Source organism: Nyctereutes procyonoides, unplaced genomic scaffold (assembly GCF_905146905.1).
Source record: "Nyctereutes procyonoides isolate TBG_1078 unplaced genomic scaffold, NYPRO_anot_genome, whole genome shotgun sequence".
In the NCBI taxonomy this organism is placed as follows: domain Eukaryota; kingdom Metazoa; phylum Chordata; class Mammalia; order Carnivora; family Canidae; genus Nyctereutes; species Nyctereutes procyonoides.
This window is the reverse complement of record NW_026575024.1, coordinates 39,057,541-39,078,867: the sequence shown is the minus strand read 5'-3', so window position 1 is coordinate 39,078,867 and position 21,327 is coordinate 39,057,541. Positions and strand designations below refer to the sequence as shown.

At 36.6% G+C, this 21,327-nt stretch overlaps 2 protein-coding genes across 6 annotated transcripts in view; one reads left to right on the top strand and one right to left on the bottom strand.

Annotated features, from left to right (window-relative positions):
• NDUFAF5 (NADH:ubiquinone oxidoreductase complex assembly factor 5) overlaps nucleotides 1-3,426 on the bottom strand; it is a 35,425-nt gene extending 31,999 nt beyond the window's left edge. For all 4 annotated transcript variants that reach the window (XR_008666884.1, XM_055344081.1, XM_055344091.1 and 1 more), the window contains exons 1-2: nucleotides 3,144-3,426; nucleotides 626-666 (exon numbers count right to left, since the gene is read on the bottom strand). Coding sequence is in view for 3 of the 4 variants with exons in the window: in XM_055344081.1 (XP_055200056.1) it covers nucleotides 626-666; nucleotides 3,144-3,365 (263 nt within the window). In the remaining variant the exon portion in view is untranslated. The remainder of the gene's footprint in view (nucleotides 1-625; nucleotides 667-3,143) is intronic.
• A 69-nt stretch (nucleotides 3,427-3,495) lies between these two features.
• Nucleotides 3,496-21,327, top strand: part of ESF1 (ESF1 nucleolar pre-rRNA processing protein homolog) — a 66,097-nt gene continuing 48,265 nt past the window's right edge. The window contains exons 1-8 of one of the 2 annotated variants that reach the window (XM_055344036.1): nucleotides 3,496-3,553; nucleotides 5,206-5,887; nucleotides 11,322-11,704; nucleotides 12,317-12,430; nucleotides 14,580-14,680; nucleotides 16,317-16,469; nucleotides 18,607-18,721; nucleotides 20,599-20,746. In XM_055344036.1, the coding sequence (XP_055200011.1) occupies nucleotides 5,248-5,887; nucleotides 11,322-11,704; nucleotides 12,317-12,430; nucleotides 14,580-14,680; nucleotides 16,317-16,469; nucleotides 18,607-18,721; nucleotides 20,599-20,746 (1,654 nt within the window). In that variant the 5' untranslated portion in view covers nucleotides 3,496-3,553; nucleotides 5,206-5,247. The other variant, XM_055344029.1, reaches the window with a different exon arrangement.

Sequence of the window (21,327 nt, the reverse complement as noted above, 5' to 3'; positions counted from 1 at the left end):
ACTTAGATTGTAAAAGACTCTCTTGTTAATTTTGGTTCAACTTTTAATTAAGTTTAGCAAATCTTAAAAATTCACATGTGGTCGGGGCAGCCCGGGTGGCTCAGTGGTTTAGCGCCGCCTTCGGTCCGGGGCCTGATCCTGGAGACCCAAGATCGATTCCCGTGTTGGGCTCCCTGCATGGAGCCTGCTTCTCTCTCTATCTGTGTCTCTGCCTTTCTCTCTCTCTCTCTCTCTCTCTGCATCTCTCATGAATAAATAAACAAAATCTTAAAAAGAAAAAGAAAAATTCACATGTGGTCAATTTTTATCTTCATTTTTGAAGCAATGTTATCATAACTGGCTTTTGGACAAATGAAATTGCATCAGTCATTCAGGCTCACAGAGAAACTATGAGTTGTGCTTCTATTCTTTTTTTGGGGGGGGGGAGGGGAGCAACAATGAAGAAAAAAGAATGCTTGCTCTCCAAATATAAAAAAGGAGAGACTGAAGAATGTGATTAAAATCACTAATCCTGGTAATAAATGCCTCTAGATTTTGCCATTCAAGACATTAAGCTCTCAGCATTCAATCTCTTGAATCTCCAGTCAAAAGTTAATTGTATTTTATTATGATAATTATCACTTACCTGGTTATGTCATACACACGATCTGCAATCTGACTTCCAACCTGAAGGATTACAAGCGGCAATGATGTATATAAGTCAAGTAGATTTAACAGAGAAGCATCACTCTTTTTCTAGTTTTCAATAATCCACAGGTTACTTATGTTTCAAACTGTTGATAAGCACTTCTCTCTATCCCATTTTCACTTGGACCATAAATTACATAATTTGAGCATATATTATAAACACAATAAATTAAACTACCCCAGGAAACAAATGGAGGCCAATTACTTCAGAAGTCAATTTAATGAATTCAAGACTACATAGTTATGAATATGTATATGTATTTTGGCCTTAATATTCTATATGCTTTATAAAATTACAAGGATAAGAAGCAACAGAAGCATAACAAATACATTATTGCCCACAGATATCAGCAGGAGGTACATAAAGTTGAATATTGTTAGCTAGGGTTTATTACAGATGAATGTATAAGTGATCACTTCAAAACTATTATTTGAAGGCTCATCAGAAATTCTGTGGAACTATAAAAGAAGTAAACAACTTTTCTAAGCAACATGTGCAAATGAGAAAGTTAACCAAATCTGAAGAAATTGCACTTCACGCTATTCTCCCCAATCCCAACCAAATCTAAAAGAGGGCTTAAGATAGGTGTTTCCTTTTGCTAGGCTAGCTTCATCTGGCAGGAATAAAAATGTGGGAGCCTAGTATTCCTTAGATTCCACTATTGCTTCATAAACACCCCAGAGTTTCTATTAGGATTTGGAAGTTTAGAACATATGTATATTTGCTTTGGGGGGGGGGGATAGAGGGAGGGAAAGAGGTACAGCATAAGTCTTTTCCTGGAGGGTTCCATTTTGTATATCATTCCTGTTGTGAATAACTTGTTCATTATAAAAAGAATTCTCATACACTTTACCTCATTTATTCTAGTCCTGCACATAGATGAGGCCTCAGTCAAGTTGCAACCTACACGCTTTACTTGGAGAAAAGTGGTTAGAAATATACATCTTTTAAGTACATGTCATTGTGAACCCTAAGAATGAATACAGCCAATCACCTGGTCAGGCCAAGTTTACACAGAGGTCTGTCCAAAGGAGCTCAGAAACTCTTTCCTGCTTTGGCTTTCAAGACTTCACTACACTTAACTTCAATTTTGCTTCATCCCAGAACATTTACTTAGGCCTGATCTTGGTGCTGTGTGTCCAAAGAGTAGAAACCTTAAGTTTCCAATCCACCTGGACAGAGGAAGAGGTCTTTCAAATGAGAGCAAATCAGAGACCTTAACTTATCTTAATTAATTTTCTTAAAATATAAACTAGGTCCTATCACTCCACTGCTGAAAACCATTCAACAGGGACGCCTGGGTGGCTCAGGGGTTGAGCACCTGCCCCTGGCTCAGGGCGTGATCCGTGGTCTCAGGATGGAGTCCCACATCGGGCTCCCTCCCTGGAGCCTGCTTCTCCCTCTGCCTACCTCTCTGCCTTTCTCTCTCTCTGTGTCTTTCATGAATAAAAAACAAACAAACAAACAAAAACAAAACAAAACAAAAAACATTCAACAGGCTTGGGGTGCCAGGATCATGATCTCAGGCTTGTGAGGTTGGGCCCCAGGTTGATGCTTTCTCTCCCCCCCCCCAAACAAAAAACAAAAAACAAAAACCATTCAAAAGCCTCACATTCCCCTAGGGCAGTGCTGACTAACAGAAAAACAATGAGAGCCATATGTGAAATTTAAAATTTTCTAATAGCCACTTTTAAAGAGTAAAAAGAAACAACAGAAATTATTTTTCACATATTTTACTTAACTCAATGTATCAAAACTACAATTTCAACATGTAATCAAGATTTAAAAAAAAAAACTGTTAGGGAAGTATCTGGCATCCTTTTCCCACACCTGTCACTGAAATCCAGTGTACTGTACAGATAGAGCGCACCCCAAGTGGACTGGCGACATTTCAAACGCTCAACGGCCACATGTGGCCAGAGATTCCCATATAGAATGGGTTGAGAAAATCCCAAGTCCTTATCTCTTACCGCCCTGATAACCTAGGCCCTCCCTGACCTCCCCTCCTACTCTCTCCTTCACCGAAGGCCTCAACCAAGTCCTTTCCGTCCCTTTGCTTACTGAGGCTATTCCCTCCAGTTCTCAGCTTGCCTAATTCCTCATCGCGTCGTCTGCCCGAGCGGCCTTCTCTGACCACCGCAGTCATCATACCACTGCACTTTAGTGCCTCACCCAACTTCTCCGGCTGAAATTCCATTTCTTGTTCACCTCCTGAGGGTCGCGCGCGGTCTTACCCTGCCCAGGACCCAGCTGAAACACTTTGCTGGGTGAACGAATGAAGAGCACCTTGCAAGCACGCGCACCCCGCAGCTCAGGCGCTTACAGTAGACGCCCAGACACGCAGGGCGGCTGCCCAAGGTCGCAGGGCGAAGCGGGGTCGGCTGCGGCCTGGCCGGAGCCCCCGGGCCGGCGCCTGAGGCAGGAGCTGCCCTCCCCCGCGGACCCGCGGACTCACCGCCTCCTTCAGGTAGTCAAACTTCATCGGCTCAGGCTGCCGGGCCGCCCAGTTCTTCTGTTTTCTCTTCAAGTCTCGGTCGAAGATATTTAGGGCTCTGGGCGAGGTGCTGCCCGGGGGAGAGACGCCGGAGGCGACCTCCCTGAGACCGAGGTTCCTTGCTGCGACCCCTGCCGCCGGAGGCCGCCGCCATAAGAGCCAGAGACGGCCCAGGCGCTGCATCTCCCGCGGTGACGCCGCTCGCAGGCGCTCTGCGCGCGCATGCGCCGCCGCGGTTCCGGCGCCTGCGCTGGAGAGCACAGTAGAGGGAAAGGGGAAGTAGTTTGTCCCAGTTCTCTTGCCATTCCGGCGAGCGTCACCCGGAGGATTGTGGGTGCGGGCCGCACGTGAGACCGGGCGAGAGTTCCGAGGTGAGTGGAGTCGGGTTTCAAGAAGAAGGGCTGCGCGGGGTGCTGAACGAGTCCGTGGCAGGGTCTTCTTCGGATTCACGAGGCATTTTTTTTCTTTGCCATTCCAGTCACGTTTTTCAGACTTTCTTGGTCCTCTCCAAGTCCTGTCGAGGGACCTCAGCCCAGTAGTTGCGCCCTAAGGTTTGGGGTTGGGAAGGAGATCGTCGTTCTGGGACCACCCTGGTGTTCTCCGCGTTAGAGGGTGGGTAAAGGGCAGAATGGGCCGTGGAGTTGAAGGCTGAGATCAGGTCGCCCATCTCTGTCTGCATGTCTGACATTTCTCGAATGCTTTCGTTGTAAACATTTATATGCATTGTCCCTAATAGTTGGTGAGAGGATACCTACCTCGTACCTACCTGTTAAGTGCTTATGTGTGTAAGTGCATCATCGAAACCTATGGGGTTTTGTTTTTTTTTTTTGAAGTATAAAACATTGTTTTCGAATTTAAGGAAAACAAAATATAAGCCTTACTTTCTAAACAAAGCACTGCTACCCTGTTTGATCAGTTCCTTTTTGTTCTTAATACTCTGTGACTTAACTCTGCAAAAATCAAATCGAGATGCTAAATCGTTACTATTTTCAAGGGAATAGTACTGATCTCTCACACACAATCTAATATGTTTTGGGGAGAATCAGCCCATTTGGGCCTTACTCAGTTATAGAATAAGAAATGATAGAAGTGATGTTTATTAACTAGGGTGAAACTGGGCAGCCCCGGTGGCGCAGCGGTTTAGCGCCGCCTGCAGCCAGGGGCGTGATCCTGGAGACCTGGAATCGAGTCCCACGTCGGGCTCCCTGCATGGAGCCTGCTTCTCCTTCTCCTTCCTCCTGTGTCTCTGCCTCTCTCTCTCTCTCTCTCTCTCTCTCTCTCTCTCTGTCTATCATAAATTTAAAAAATCTTTAAAAAAAAAAAACTAGGGTGAAACTTTTTGAAGGATTGTCAGATTTAAAGAGGGAACTTTGTGAGCTGAATCTGAGTCAATTTGGATCTTTTTATTTTATTTTATTTTTTTACTTATGATAGAGAGAGAGCGAGAGAGAGAGGCAGAGACATAGGCAGAGGGAGAAGCAGGCTCCATGCACCGGGAGCCTGACGTGGGATTCGATCCCGGGTCTCCAGGATCGCGCCCTGGGCCAAAGGCAGGCGCAATTTGGATCTTTTTAGTTAGGAGAGTAGCCTTGTAGAACGAAGAGTTGTTTAGAGTACCGTGAAGTAAGGACTAACACAGAGAATGGGACCAGAATGTGAGGAAACGTAGGACCAACTGAGGCTTGGGAAACTTTTGATTACATTAGCTTTTAACTGGCCTCAGGTATAGGTATGCAAAAAGAAATGTAGAAGTTCTAAGTGACTGCATTTGGCTAGTAAGCATTTGCCTCCCTCTGTAAAGCCCTGGAATTCTGCCTGGTTTTGTCTTAAATGTATTTCTCCAAATGCTCTACAATCAAAAGACTGTATTTTAATAGTTTTTGCTTTTCTGCATGTGACTCAGTTGGGAAATGAAATTGAATGTGTTATCTTTATTTACATTTAACTTGGACTATATTGTGAATTAGTATTTGTGAAGTATCTTTTTAACCCTTCATTATGTAATATTTGTTTTGTTTTTTAGTATTTGGTTTCTTCAAGCATTTGTTCAGTCAGACATTTAAAAATGGCATCCAAACAAGAAATAATGAGTGACCAGCGGTTTAGGAGGGTTACAAAAGACCCAAGATTTTGGGAAATGCCAGAAAAGGATCGAAAAGTCAAAATTGACAAGAGATTCCGAGCAATGTTTCATGACAAAAGGTTCAAGTTGAATTATGCTGTGGATAAAAGAGGACGTCTCATCAACCACAGCACTACAGAAGACTTGAAACGTTTTTATGACCTTTCAGATTCTGATTCTGATCTATCTGATGAAGATGATAAAGCATTGAACCAAAAGAAAATGAAGAAGAAAAAACCCCTGACTAAAAACAAAATAGAATCAAATCTAGTGGAGGAGAAAAAGAAAGAAACCAAGAAAATTAATCAAAAGGATTCTGGAGAGAAAAATGGTTTAGATAACTCTGACAGAATTCAGAAAATGAAAAAGTCATGCAAATCTAAGAAGGTAAATTCAAAAATAAGTCCTAAGAAAGACAGAGAAGAGTTTATACAAAAAAGTATAATAGAGAAGAAAAACATTGTTCGGCATAGTACAGACTCATGTCCCAAAGGAAAACTCAGCACAGGAGACTTGGGCCTCTCTGAAATTGCAAAATGTCCCAAGGTCAAGTACTCTGAGACAAGAAGACAAATGCAATCAGGTTGGTTGGAAAGAATTATGGATTCTTTGATATTATTTATTTTTATACAGTTTTTTTTTTTAAGGAGACATAATATTAGTATAATGGCAGTGATCAAATGCTTATTGAGTATAAGGTGTGAAAGAAAAAATACCGTATAATGATTATTTGGTGCTATAATGGCTAGGAGAGAAAAACTTGAGGCTAAACAATGATTGTGATTTGTGGTAGAGTTGGGTATTCATTCATACTTCATTCATTCAACTACTTTTAGCAACTAGTATTTGGCAGGTAGAAGTAAGACTTGGTTGCCCATCTCGAGGCTACTGCTAGCTTATTTGATGCCTGTGCAAATTAGAAAAAGTTAAGCCCTTTTGGATACATAGAGCTCCTAGAGCTCATAGTTTGGTAAGGGACAGCATCTTTGAGTGAAGCAGTAGGTTTATTCCCTCCTATTCCCAGACATAGCACTCCTGCAAGGTGCATATACCTCGTTGAGTGGAGTTTGACCTTGATTTCAGTCTTTCTTGACCATTTGCAGATCCTCTATTGCAAATAAATCCCTGCTGAACTCTACAGTAACAACAGCCTAAGGCAGCACTGTCCAATAAAAAATGTGTAGTTTTGAATTTTCTGGTTGACACCTTAAAAAGTAAGAAAAACAGGTGAAATTAATTTTATGAACTTACACATAGTACATCCACCGATTATTCCAATGTGTAATCAGTTTAAAGAATGTTAATGGCATAGTTTGTATTCTATTTTCATACTAATCTCAAGTATAAGATTTGAACAAGCCACATTACAAGTACTTAGTTGTTGCATGTGGCTGCTGGCTATATACTGGTTGTATACTGATCTAAAGTGGAAGAAATTAGATCTGTAATATAATAAATGATAGTAAGTGCTGTAAAAGATGTTTAGCAGAGGGCTATGGGAATTCAGAGGAAAAGATCACTCAAGATATGGTAACCAGAGAAAAATTCATAGGAGAAGTACCATAGGGCTTGGAAAAAGTAAATTGAGATACAAGAACTCTATATAGAAAGGAACTTTTTGAGCAAAGATGTGCTTGGGTATGTTCAAAAGAGATCAATAATTCCCGTTTGATTAGATAGTAAGGTCTCTGAAGGGGTAAGTGGAAAATACAACTAGAAATGGTTATTTGGAACTAAGAATCATCTGATTCTGGTTCATGCTTACTTGTTTACTGAGCTTATTAAAATTTTGTGTCACCTCCAGCAGCAAGAAATTTTGAGTGTTGGTGTTGCCAGTCGTTTATGTTTTTAACTGAAAATTGATATTCAGATGAGCCAAAGGCTGGCCATAATTACAAGACCCAAAGAGGATAGGCATCAGGAAAAAGAGAGGACTTGAGAGGCTGAGATCACATTCAAAAGGTAGGAAGTATCAGGTAGTGGATGGAATTCTAGATAGCAGGGCCTGGGAGGTCAGAGTGTGATCTCATTTCATTTGTAGTGGAACCAGGCAGCAAACTGAAGTATAAGGAGAATGGATAGGAGTTTGGTTACTGAAATTGGAGAATAATATCAGAATAGGAACAGCAGCAAGTTTTGTTTGGTGCTGGGTTTATGAAGTAAGTTAGTCTAGCATCTTTTAAATTTCACTTGATTTAGGACACTGGATTAATGTAACATATCCTTATAATCCTTTGGATTGATTTTAGAGAATCTTTTTGCATATTGTTTTTATTAAAATTTCTCAATAAGCTTGAGAAATTAGGGTAGATTAATCAGGAAACAAGGGTAAAGTGATTTACGTGGGGATACACAGAGCTGGTCCTGCAGCTCAAGTCTTTGAATCTTTCCACTCCATCATGTTGCTTCCAGTAGTTTACATACAGTCTAGAAGGGCATTTATGTTTAAGTAGGGATTGGTGACTTCATATGTAAACATCTTTTGTTTATTATTCATCAGTTACCATTCTAGCAACTACTGTGGGCAGAGCTTTTTAATTGCTACAAGGTTAAGGTGACATGAAGAGGTGCAGTTTGGTATCAGGTGTCATTATAGAATGTTGATGCCGGCACTTGCCTCCCAGGAACTTGTTTTAGTAAATAATTGGGACATTTGTGCAAAGAAAGTGCATCATAGTATTGTTTTTAAAATTTAAAGAGTAGTATAAATCATTAGGGAATTGATTAAATAAATTGTGATATATCCAAACATGTTTATGATATATGAAGTTTTAAAAATAAGTTACCAAGTAGTATAAATGATATGACTAGCTACTTAAAAAAAGATCAGTGGGTACATCATAGAAAACAAATTTAGGGGATCCCTGGGTGGCGCAGCGGTTTGGCGCCTGCCTTTGGCCCAGGGCGCGATCCTGGAGACCCGGGATCGAATCCCACGTCGGGCTCCCGGTGCATGGAGCCTGCTTCTCCCTCTGCCTGTGTCTCTGCCTGTGTCTCTGCCTCTCTCTCTCTCTCTCTCTGTGTGTGTGTGTGTGTGACTATCATAAATAAATAAAAGTTTAAAAAAAAAAAGAAAAAAAAAAAAGAAAACAAATTTAGGAAATTATGTAACAAAATAACCATCCAGTTATCTTTGAATGAAAAATTACTAGTCATTTTCTTCATTAAACCATATTTTCTTAATTTTTTTGCAGTGAGCATTCATTACTTTTAACTTGGAGGGAGATAATAATGCATTTTTTTTTAAGTAGCTCAGTAAGTACTGTTTAAAGTTACTACTAGAGTGGTACCATCTAGGAATGGAGATAATCTCCCATTATCTAGCATTGTACATGGTGGATTCTGGGCAAATACTTAATGAATGAATACTCTGTACTTGATATTGTCAAAAATACTAAAATACTAGATCTTTTTAAGTCTTGAATGTATCTTTTTATTTTGTATTAAAATTCAATTTGCCAACATACAATACATCATTAGTTTCAGTTGTATATCAATTTATTATACAACTGAAAGTGTGGTATGTATATTGTTGTCATAAGAGAAAACGGCATATGTGAGATGATACTCAAACTTTTTTATGTTAATAGTTACGTACATCTTAGGGAAAAAAATATAACCACTACCTCATATCTGTGACTTCAGAGATATTTAGAGCAAAGCTAATTTTTTTAAGTTAAAATTCAGTTAATGAAAAACATCAGTGAAATGCAAAAATCATTTAAATGGTATAATAATGACTGATGATTGAGAAATATTGCAATATTAGATAAAGCTAAGTGTCCAAGGTATTATTTCTCAGTATATTGTTTAAAAGTGAATTCTGATGCTTGCCTCATAGTAACTTTCTTTCACTATTATGGTGGCATTTTTCTTATCCCATATGCAGAACTTACAATAATGCCCCCCCCTTTTTTTTGGCTTTTTCACATCTACTGGCTATTTATTTTTTTTTTTATTTATTTTTTTATGATCCCCCACTCCCTTATGGAACTAAAATAAAAGCCCATTTCTTTTCCTCACGGAACTCTTTTTCAGTTAGCCTCAGGTCAAATGGCATCTTCATGAAGCCTTTTTTATTATAAATACCGCTGTACAGGCCAATTTTAGATGTTCCTTCTGTGTTACTTTAGAACATAGCTTCATAAATCAGTAAATAATTTCCTTTTGTTTGTGAACCCATCAAGAGCATGGGATCACATTATAAGCCCATATCCCTTTTCCCTTTCCTGAGCGCAATGCCTTTTACATAGTAGATAAGAAATATTTTGTCAATAAATACCTATTATAAGATTATAGGATCAGGAAAAAAAATAAGTTCAAATTTCATTCCAAGTGTTAAGCTTTTAAATTTTTTTTAATTCTGGGGATCCCTGGGTGGCTCAGCGGTTTGGCGCCTGCCTTTGGCCCAGGGCGCGATCCTGGAGTCCCGTGTCAGGCTCCCAGCATGGAGCCTGCTTCTCCCTCCTCCTGTGTCCCTGCCTCTCTCTCTCTCTATGTCTATCGTAAATAAATAAATCTTTAAAAAAATATTAAAAAATAAATAAATAATTTTTTTAAATTCTGCAAGCAGAACCTGTAAACAGAAACGTAAGCTCCAACTTAAAGATGAATAAAATGTGTACGATACTGTATATCAACACACACACACCCACAGTAGAATCGTATGATTGTTTTAGAAATAGAGAATGAGTTTTTTCAGAGTTATGAAAGCTAAAAAAATCCAATTTAAATAAAAATAGTCCCTTACTTTTCATATATTGCTAACTATAAGTTACTTACAAAGGTCAAAGTTAAGCAGAAAAGTTATTATTTTGCTCCGCATAGGTGATCTCATCCATATCATAACATTTCTTATTATTACACATGAATGAATGAAAAATTTTATCTCCACTGTGCAATTTTTCAGAGCTGTAAACTCATACAGCCAGCAGCCTTCTTGATATCTCCTCTTAATGATTCAAAGGCATTCAAATTCAAACAACTCATGATCTACTTGTACCAAACAAGCAAACTGGTTATTTTCCAACATCACATTTATCTCTCTATCCAACTAGCTAGCTAGCTTTTCACGCCAAGAAGCTAGGACTCATCTTTGACATTTCTAAAACTTCTGTGTCCCATATCAAGCCCCTGTGTCCCCATATCAAGCCCCTGTCACTAATTACTGTTGATTTTACCTCCTGACTCTGCAACTCTGAAGTGAATCCATCACTTCTTTCTGTCTCTGACAGTTTAGTGCTACCTGCATCTCTTGCTAGGAGTATTGTCCTGTACTTCTCATTCTCTAGTCACATCTGCTTTTGACTCCTTCAGTCAATTTTCTATAGTGTAGTCAAGGTGATCTCATTGTGCCAATCTGATGATGTTCCTTTCTGAAAACAATAGGGGCTTCTCACTGCTTATATGACAAAGTCCAAGCCTTCTTGGTTTTTGGAAAGTGTGGCCCCTACCTTACTCTTCACTTTAATTTCTTACTTGACTCCTGGCTATCTGCAATCTAGACATTCTTGCCAATTTTTCCTATTTTTAGATCTTTGCATTTGTTTTTTGGTTTTGGGTTTGGGTTTTTTTGGTGTTTGGAACATTTCTCTCATCTATTGGTCTAATCTTGAATACCTCCTCTTCATCCTTCAAGTAACAATTCAGTTATACCTATTTAGAGAATCCTATTATATGTATTGATTTGATTGATTTTTTTTTATATCTGTCCACATATCCTCTTGACTATTAAGTTCAGTGTAGGCATTGATAGCTTCTATTGCCAATGATTTTGTATCGAGCATCTAGCATACAGCAGGCACTCCATAATTGAGTGAATATGTGAATCTACTTGTATGATTGGGTAAATATCCAAATTTATGTTAAATAACTTAAGCATGAACTTTGCTGAATTTATGTTTTTTTAGGCTATTTTGTAGAAATTATGTTTTTACTGGATTTGAGTTCAAAATAAGTTGGATTCAATTTGTATTTACATTTTCTAAATATCTCCTTCTTTTAATCTTTTTTTACAGTGGTTCCACTATTAATGGCAAGAGAAACCAATGATTATGAAAACTCAACAGATGGTGACATATTTGACAAAGATGCTCTGGAGGAAGATTCAGAAAGTGCAAGTGAAATAGATGATGAAGAATCTGAAGATGGAATTATAGGCACTGGTAGAACTTCAGCTGATGATTATATTGATAGAAATGAAAGTGATGAGGAGGAAGATGAAGATGAGGATAGTGACAATGATGATGAAAGTGACAGTGGCCCTGATCTTGCAAGGGGTAAAGGAAATATAGAAACCAGTTCTGAAGATGAAGAAGATATGGCAGATTTACTGCCGGAGGACTCTGGTTTTGAGCATGCTTGGAGAGAATTAGATAAAGATGCTCCTCGGGCTGATGAGGTGAATTTTTGAATAAATAATATTATTTGTGAAGAGCATAGTAAAAGTAGCTTTTATGAATGGTAGAATTGATGTTATTAAATTGAATGGGAAAAGCTTTATTGGTAAATAATACTCTTATGGTATTCTGATTAAAACTTTCTGATATTAAAAACAATTTTTGATATGGAATGAAGCTATATAAATTAGATGCTGCCCAAGCAAATAGAGATTAACTAAAGAAATGTCACCTGAAATTTTTAGAAAATACTGTTGTAGCTGGTAGTTTACATTTCAGTTCCTACTGCACTATTAGAAATGCTATGGGGTAACATAATCAATCTCTAGACTCATATTTGGGTAGCAAAATAGCTTAACAAACTTGGTTGTTAAAAAATCTGATTATCATGTTCTGATGCAAGAGCTAAGAACCAAGTAAGAAAAAGTGCTTATCTATTGACAGTTTTACCATTGTGTGACTCAACCGAAGTTTTCTTTTACAGATAGAAACTGCTTAGATAAATACTATATTGATGATTTCAGAATTTGGGGGAAAGAAGACTTTTTTTGTCTATTTTGCAAGTGATGGGAATGATAAAGATTATGTTATATTTAATTCTTCTCATTTCTTAGGTTACACGTCGATTAGCAGTTTGCAATATGGACTGGGACAGATTAAAGGCGAAAGATTTGCTAGCTCTGTTCAATTCATTTAAACCTAAAGGAGGTGTTATATTTTCTGTAAAGGTGAGAATTGATTTCATTTTAAAATATTTCTAGACATTTTAAGTTTAATCTTTTTTTTAAGTCATAGTTTTCTTTTTTAAGCAAAATAATCTGGGAGTTGTCGGGTACAGTTAGGCACAAAACTGGTATAATAAATATTATAATAAAGTTAGAAAGGAAGAGGTAAAATTATTGCTATTGATGGGTTATGTGATTATATGTATTTTAAAAACTTAAGTCAATTGCAAAGCTATTATAAAGCTCAAGACAGAATAGATATTTTTTAATTATATTCTTCAATTCTTAACCAATTAAGAAAAAAAATATGTATTTTTACTAGCAGCAGAAATGTAAGGTCCTTGGGAATTACCTTAAATATACATGATACATATGAAGTAAACTATAATACTGGATAAATTTGAAAAAAATAAATGTTGAGATACCATTTTTCTGGAGAGCAAGCATAGTGATTAAGAATCTAGGCTTTGCAGTATGACAGACCTACATTTAAATATTGATTCTGATACATGCAATGTGATCTTGGGCATTTTATTAATCTTTCAAATATGTTCTGTCATCTGACAAGTGGATAGAACAATAGCATTTCCTAGGATAGTTGTAAGGATGAAATTAAAAGAAGCTCACACTATTTAGTACTGTGCCTGAAACAGCTCTAAATTATTGTTCTATTTAAATATTTAAAGATGTCAATTCTATAGTTTTAGTGTAGTTTTAATCATGATTTTAGTTCAAATCAAAGTAAAGAGAAAGGATACCAATAATCATCTGAAAGAATAAACAAGTGAGAATGACTAATAAATTTTTGGGAGAACATACCAGTATAAAAGGATTCACCCTGTCAGGTACAACATATAAACATTTTATATTGCTGCAAGTGTTAGCAAGTTTGGGTAAAAAGGAAGGACAAATTGATGTAATGAAATTGGTAAATAGTAGAGTTTATATTATAATTTAGACTAAACTAAGCTTGAATACCTGATAATGGGACACACCAATGAGTCTCTTTATAAAGAGTTTAGTTCAGATCTTTACCTCATCATAGTCCAAAATAAACTCCAGATGATAAAGTAAGGAAAAAAAATAAAAAATAAAACCACAGAAATGGAATAAAATAGTATTGTGTTCTTGTTAAATCTTGTGTCTCAGGAAATGGATAGCAGGAATTTCTCAACCTAGAAAAGAAAAAAGAAACAGAATCAACAGATGTGACTACATATATATTTAAAAATTCCACATCAAAACCTATTATTGCCACTCAAATTAGTAAGAAAACTCAAAACCCCTATTTGATAAATTGCATATTGCAGAGAACTCAAAAAAGCATGTATTAGCAAAAATATATTAAGCCCAGTATTATCAAAACAATACAAATTGATATAATTATATTTTTTTGGCTCTCAAAAGTAGCCAACATACAAAAATACCAAATCCCAATGAGGGTGAATCGTTTTTCTTTTACCAAGACCATCTAAATTGTGTGTTAAGATTATTAATTCTTTCCTATTTATTTTTTTAAGGAATTTATTTGTTTGTTTGTTTATGATAGACACAGAGAGGCAGAAACACAGACGGAGGGAGAAGCAGGCTCTATGCAGGGAGCCCATTGCGGGACTCGATCCTGACCCCAGGATCACGCCCTGAGCCAAGGGCAGACACTCAATCGCTGAGCCACCCAGGCATCCCAGTTCTTTTCTATTTAAAAGTATTTCTTAAAAGAAAGCATTGGGTAAATGATATGACAAAAGATAAAACAATTATTTTTCTTTATGTTTTATATACTTTAATCATTTTCATATATTTCATGTCAACTAGTCATTTTTCATATGTGTGTTTGTATTGAGTTTCTTGAACTCTTGCTTTTCTTAATTTTTCCTTTGGATCACAGGACCATCTTGTCCCAGTTGCTGTATGCAGGAGATACTCTATTTTTGTTCTCAACCTCCTCTTTGTTACTCTCCAGTCTAAATGACTATTTTTAAGGAGATTCCTCAGGCTGTTTTAGCTTCCTATAATAGGTTTGGAAGTGAGTCATCCTTGCTGTTTTCATCTAATTCAGTTGTAACTCTTAAGAGTTCCTGACCTTGATAGGTCTGAATGTTATAAGAAAAGTGAAGTATAAATTACATTGATCTTATTTTTATGCATTTAGATATATCCTTCGGAGTTTGGAAAGGAGAGGATGAAAGAAGAACAAGTTCAAGGACCAGTAGAGTTATTAAGTATTCCTGAAGATGCCCCTGAAAAGGACTGGTATTAATCTGTTATAGAAAATAAAATTAAATCTCTCAAATTCACATCACTAACTCAGAACTCTGGTCACTTTTTTTTTTTTTTTTATTTTTTTATTGGAGTTCAATTTGCCAACATATAGCATAACACCCAGTACTCATCCCGCCAAGTGCCCCCCTCAGTGCCATCACCCAGTCACCCCAACCCCCTGCCCACTTCCCCTTCCACTACCCCTTGTTCATTTCCCAGTTAGGTGTCTCTCATGTTTTGTCACCCTCACTGATATTTTCACTCATTTTCTCTCCTTTCCCTTTATTCCCTTTCACTAATTTTTATATTCCCCAAATGAATGAAACCATATAATGTTTGTCCTTTTCCGATTGACTTATTTCACTCAGCAGAATACCCTCCAGGTCCCCCCATGTCGAAGCAAATAGTGGGTAGTTGTCGTTTCTAATGGCTGAGTAATACTCCATTGTATACATAAACCACATCTTCTTTATCCATCATCTTTCGATGGACACTGAGGCTTCTTCTACAGTTTGGCTATTGTGGACATTGCTGCTATAAACATTGGGGTGCAGGTGTCCCAGCATTTCACTGCATCTGTATTTTTCGGATAAATCCCCAGCAGTGCAATTGCTGGGTCATAGGGCAGATCTATTTTTAACTCTGAGGAACCTCCACACAGTTTTTCCAGAGTGGCTGTAAGAACTCTGGTCACTTTAATGGGACTGAAGTTTATGCTGTGCCTGCTATTCATGGTTAAAACAGGTAGTAAAGCAGATTAAAGTCTGTCAGAAGTGGCACATTATTCCAACAACCTTTTGTGTGTATATTCATATTTCTTTATTCACAATAACAATTATGGAGTTTTGAAAAACATTTCATGATTAGACTGATTAAGGGTTCTCAGCCTCATTGCTCTGAATTAGTAAGTTTTGGTTTTTTTCCCTGAGATGTTGCTTTCCGTATAAGTGGCACTGATACCCTATTTGCCTTCAAAATGCGTAATTTTTTTTAAATTTATGGATTAAATAAAAAACAATTTTTATCATGATGGATAGAAAAAAATTTAAGGTAGCTTTTAAACCACTAGGTGGAGCTATATGTTCATGTAATAAAAATGCTGGTTAACTAGATTGGTGGCAGAACAGAGCCAATGAAGACCCTCAAAGAATATGTTGTAGTGAAATGAAATTAAACTTATAACAGTTTAGACTTGAGCATACATAAATCTGGAATAAACATTTTACAAAATCAGAAATTTCTTTCCTGAGAGCTAATGCTTTCTTAGCATATTTTGTAATATAGTGATTTTGTTTAGTTTTACTTCAGAGACTATATGTGGTAGGAAAACAAACCAAAAAAAATTGACTATTCAAGAGCTAAAAATTATAAGTAGCATATGTAATTCTTATATTCTCCTTTTCTAGATTCAAATTTCAATCGAAATAGCTAGTCTGTGCTTTGTCAAAATAATAAATTGAGCTTAAATATTTAATGCTCATACAAGTAGAATCATGAAGGAAAGATGGATTGGGATGAAGGCCAGGTTGTAATATATTATTCTTGAAATAATTACATTTGTTTTTTAAAGGAAGATAGGTATTTGTGTTCCCATATTGGTAAGCTTAATGAGCTTTCTACCTTTTAGGACTTCTAGAGAAAAATTGAGGGATTATCAGTTCAAACGACTCAGGTACTACTATGCAGTAGTAGACTGTGATTCTCCTGAAACAGCTGGTAAAATTTATGAAGATTGTGATGGCCTTGAATTCGAAAGTAGTTGTTCATTCATAGATTTGAGGTATGTGTCTTACCAATTTTATCTTGTGGCACAATATGCTTGTAAGAAATAAAATATTAGTAGTATTTTTTGTTGTTTCATATTGCACAAGAAGATTTTTTGCTTTAGGTGAACTCCATCTTATGGAACATCACTCAACAAAGAAAACTATAATGAAAAAATGCAAAAGTATTATGTATGAGTCACCCCACTTTTAAATCCTGAAATTCAAATATATTGGCTATGTTTTTAAGGTAATTGGTTATATGTAGTAATATTTTTTTGCAACCTCTTTTAGAATTAGGACCCAGGTGAATTAACTTTAAAAAAAGGCATTGAGGTGGGGGCAAAAGAATTTGCTAATAAACTGGTACCTGTAATCCTGTGCTTTCTAATATAGTAGTTACTAGTCTTATCTGACTAAAATTTTTTTAAATTTTAAATTCATCCATTTGCTTCATCACTAGACCTATTTCAAGTACTTACCGGCCATATGTTGGGTAAAGCAGATACAGAACATTGCTGTCATTACAGAAGGTTCCATTGGACAGTGCTGGTCTAAATGCTCAGTGAATGGATGGTATAGCTGACATTGTCTTCAGACCTGAGCATTATCTTCACCACGTGCACAGATTTCACTGGCCCCAAGCTAAAAAGCCTTAGATGGTTGCTTATGTCAGTTCTGAGGGAATGAGGAGCTGAACTTCTATAGCATTTTGTTATTAGCTTAGTGCTTTTGAACCCAGTAAACCATTCTACTATGACACTGTGAATGGAAATCAGTTCTTTTTGTATCCAAGTTTGTGAGAAGCTTTGTTCTCAAAATGAAATATTTCTGAAAAAAATTCACCATATTGTAGTGTCTGGCTTTCATATTTGAAAGGCATGCCGACTGGAAGAAAAATACAAATAAAAATTCTTGAATTGATAATCTGAGGTAAGATTTTAGTATGCTTGCATTTCTGGCAAGAAGGACTTACAAGTATTTCTTTTTCTTTTCTCAACAATTTAAATAGGAGGTACTTGTTTTGAATGTTTAAATAGTAGGTAACAAGCATTTGTTAGAATGTCAAACTCTTTGTGTTTCATGAATTCATGTTAACATATTCTTTTCGGAATCATTTTGTTCCCTGTGTTTCCTTTTTCAGACATTTCCATGCAATATTAGAATAAGCCCTGGCAGGCCTAGAAAATAAGATCAATGACCATGGAAAAAATCTACATTTCCTGTTTTATTTTGTTGAACATAACATCCGAAATGGAGTTTTCTGCTGTCATCCAGTTATCTAGGGAAACTTTTTTTCATCTGCCTCAAAATATAAATGCATGCATATTAATTATATTTAAAAGTAATTATTTCAGATATTTGTTTTTTTTCCTACTAATTCCTTGCAGAAGTATAGCTAGCTAGAGAAGGATATTGTATAAACCTAATGAACTAAAAAACTAATAAAATAAAATAAACCTAATGAACTTTAATTATCTCCCAAAAATCGTTTTTAGTGGATCATAGAGCATATGCTTTTTGTGTGTGTGGAACCAAAGTCTCCTGTACAAATTACAAAATCTAAATATATAAACTATAGGTTATTTAATTCTGCTTTTTCCCCTTATTTTTTTAGCCTGATGCCTAAGTATTATCAGACAATTACAGTGACTAATTTACATTTAACAGCTCATTATTTGTGAAAAAATAATGTAAGATGATATTGTGAAGATTTTTTAAAGAGTCAACCTTAAGTTTTTTTATTATTTTCAGTGACACCTTATGTGTCTGATACTTTATTTTCAGAACACTTATCCAGTACTAATTCTATTCGATCTTCATACCATGCTATCAGGAGTCTGGGTCTTTTTGAAACATGAGGGACCCATGTGTGTTTGCACCTGATTCATATTAACAGACTCCTGACACAGGGTTTCTACCTACAAAGTTCGCTCAAATTTAGTGGAGTTACAGATTTATAGTTTATGAATTTCATAAATTTTGTGCCAAGGTTATTTCTAACATTGTTTGCCCCATCTACATGTGTGTTTTATAGAAACTTTTATATGGTATGTATGTATAAACTAGAACTAATTAGAAAAGAACCTAAACTCTGGTTGTTTATCACTACAGCATATGTTAAAATAAATTTATTTTTTCTTTGTTTCTTAGGTTTATACCAGATGATATTACTTTTGATGATGAGCCCAAGGACATAGCCTCAGAAGTGGACTTAACAGCATATAAACCAAAATATTTCACATCTGCTGCAATGGGAACATCAACGGTATTTCTTAACTTTTAAAGATGTATAGCTGGACTCTTGCTTTTAGAAAAGAGTTTGTGTATTATTTACTCATTCATCTTCAGAAATGGAAAGTATTCAAAACTTTAGTGCACAAATACAAATAGAAGTGAGACTCAAGTGTATTTGCATTTTTATCTACCACATCTGTCTGAACCTATTTTCAGATTTTTGTTATGCTTTTAAGCTTGAGTCAATTACCTGCAAATGTTTCTTTTTTTCTCCTTTATCTTTCCCCTATATTCTCATTGAAGTAGATTCTTTAATAAGTAATATGTCAGTTATTAATATCCTGGGAAGTGGGGGAAGGAGGTAGCATTACCTCAAATCACAGTTAAAACCAGTGGAAATTTTAAATAGGAATACATTTTTTTTTTCTGCAGATGTGATCCAAAATTGTAAAAACAATTAAAGTAAAATAGTTCAGGATTATTAGATGTCACTTTACTGCTCAGTAATGAATTAGCCAGAAGATTTCTATTGCGTTGATTTGTTACTTAGCTGCTTATCTTCTCTTTTCCCCCTATTAAACCTGCTACCCACAGATAGACTGCAGTAACCACACAGGTTTCCCATTGCCTTTCCTGTGACAGACCACTGTGCTCTTCTGAGGATAGTCTAGTGGTAGAGAGAACTGCTGTATCTGTCACCTGCATGCTTTGTTGGGTACTGTGTGGCCTTGATTAGTTACTGAGCATGATAGAACCCCACCATTATGAAATAAGTGAAGTTTAATAGATTCAGTAACATAAAATATAGGGTCAGGTTGTTTTCAAGACTGAAAAATGACCAAGGCAAGCCTGGCAGATAGCCATTTTGGAATTCTTAGAGTCCAGGTGTACCATCCACAATCAGTCCCAGTTTTGGACTGGGCAGCAATTTTGTGGTTACCAATTCAGACAAATTATCGGAATAGGGATAATTCTAAATCCGGTGACTAGTTAGAACTTCTAAGGTAGTGACAGCTATCTTAAAGATCCCTTGGTTAATTGGTACTCATTTTTTTTGTCCTAATCTGGGGAGATTAGCCTGAGGGGGAAAAAAAACAAGGGTAGGGGACCTACCCTGTGATAAAATCTAAAACTTCTGATAGAGCCTATCTGAGAATAGGGCCTGCATGGAGCACAGGAGCTAGACCAAATGTTATAGATGGAGGACAAGAGCCAGACCAGTGATGTTATAGATAGATGAATTTCCGTATCATGGGCGTTTACCATACTTCGAACCAGTAAATGCCTTTCTTATCAGTGGTTCTTAATCTTTTTTTGAAAAACGAACCATACTGGAAGTAGTTGAAAGCTTTATTGGATTTCACACGGTTTGTAGACCTTCTGAAATACTTAGAACTCCAGGTGAAAAACATGTTTTTGTCAATTCATAATGTTAAATTTTTTACTATACGTTTTATTTTTTTTCCCTATAATTAATTGACACATTGATGAATTTTTACTTGTAATAATAGAGTACCTTGTGGGCACCTGAGTGACTCTGGTTGAGCATCTGCCTTTGGCTCAGGTCGTGGTCCCAGGGACCTGGTATTGAGTCCTGCATTGGCTTTTGTGCAGGGAGCCTGCTTCTCCCTCTGCCTATGCCCCTGCCTCTCTCTGTGTGTCTCTCATGAATAAATAAATAAAATCTTTAAAAAAAAAAAAATAGAGTACCTTGCATAGAGCAGAGAGTTAGGAAAAAGATACAGGTTAATTGAAATGGTTCCCCTTTCATAAATAAAATACTTTTTATTATGGATGTCAATTATATTTTTAGTATGCCTTTTTAAGCTTATAGCCACATTATATTTTATAAGTGTGCATTGCTGATTCTTCTATTTTTATTTGTTTTTTTTTTCTTACTTATGAAAGGTGGAGATCACTTGGGATGAGACTGATCATGAAAGAATTACAACACTCAATAGGAAGTTTAAAAAGGAAGAGCTTTTAGACATGGATTTTCAAGCCTACTTAGCTTCCTCTAGTGAGGATGAAGAGGAAATAGAAGAAGAGTTACAAGGTACTTGTTAATCTTTCGATGTTTTACATTGTTAAGCGTTTAGATGCCTAATCTAAACTTGTCAATGGAAATACGTCTTTGGCAGTAACTTAAAAGGGAGTGCCAAGCTAATTCTTAGCTATCTGCAAAGCATACTCCCATGTATAGTATTATATATACCTACAAATAGTATTTGAAATTTTTTATTTAGAGGTATTTTTTTAGCATGAATTTCTCTAACCACAAACATTTTGTTTAAAACTGTTACCAAGGGGCAGCCTGGGTGGCTCAACGGTTTAGCGCCACCTTTGGCCCAGGGCCTGATCCTGGAGACCCAGGATCAGGTCCCACGTTGGGCTCCCTGCATGGAGCCTGCTTCTCCCTCTGCCTGTGTCTCTGCCTCTCTCTCTCTTTCTCTGTGTTTCTCATGAATAAATAAATAAAATCTTAAAAAGAAAGTAAAGTAAAACTGTTACCAAATAGGGCAGCGCTCCCGGGTCCCCTTCCTCTTCCAGAGCTTTGTACTATCACTTTACAGTTGCTCAATAAATTTCGTTTTGCTGCCCATCAGGAATAAAATAAAGCTGTTACCAAACAAAAAA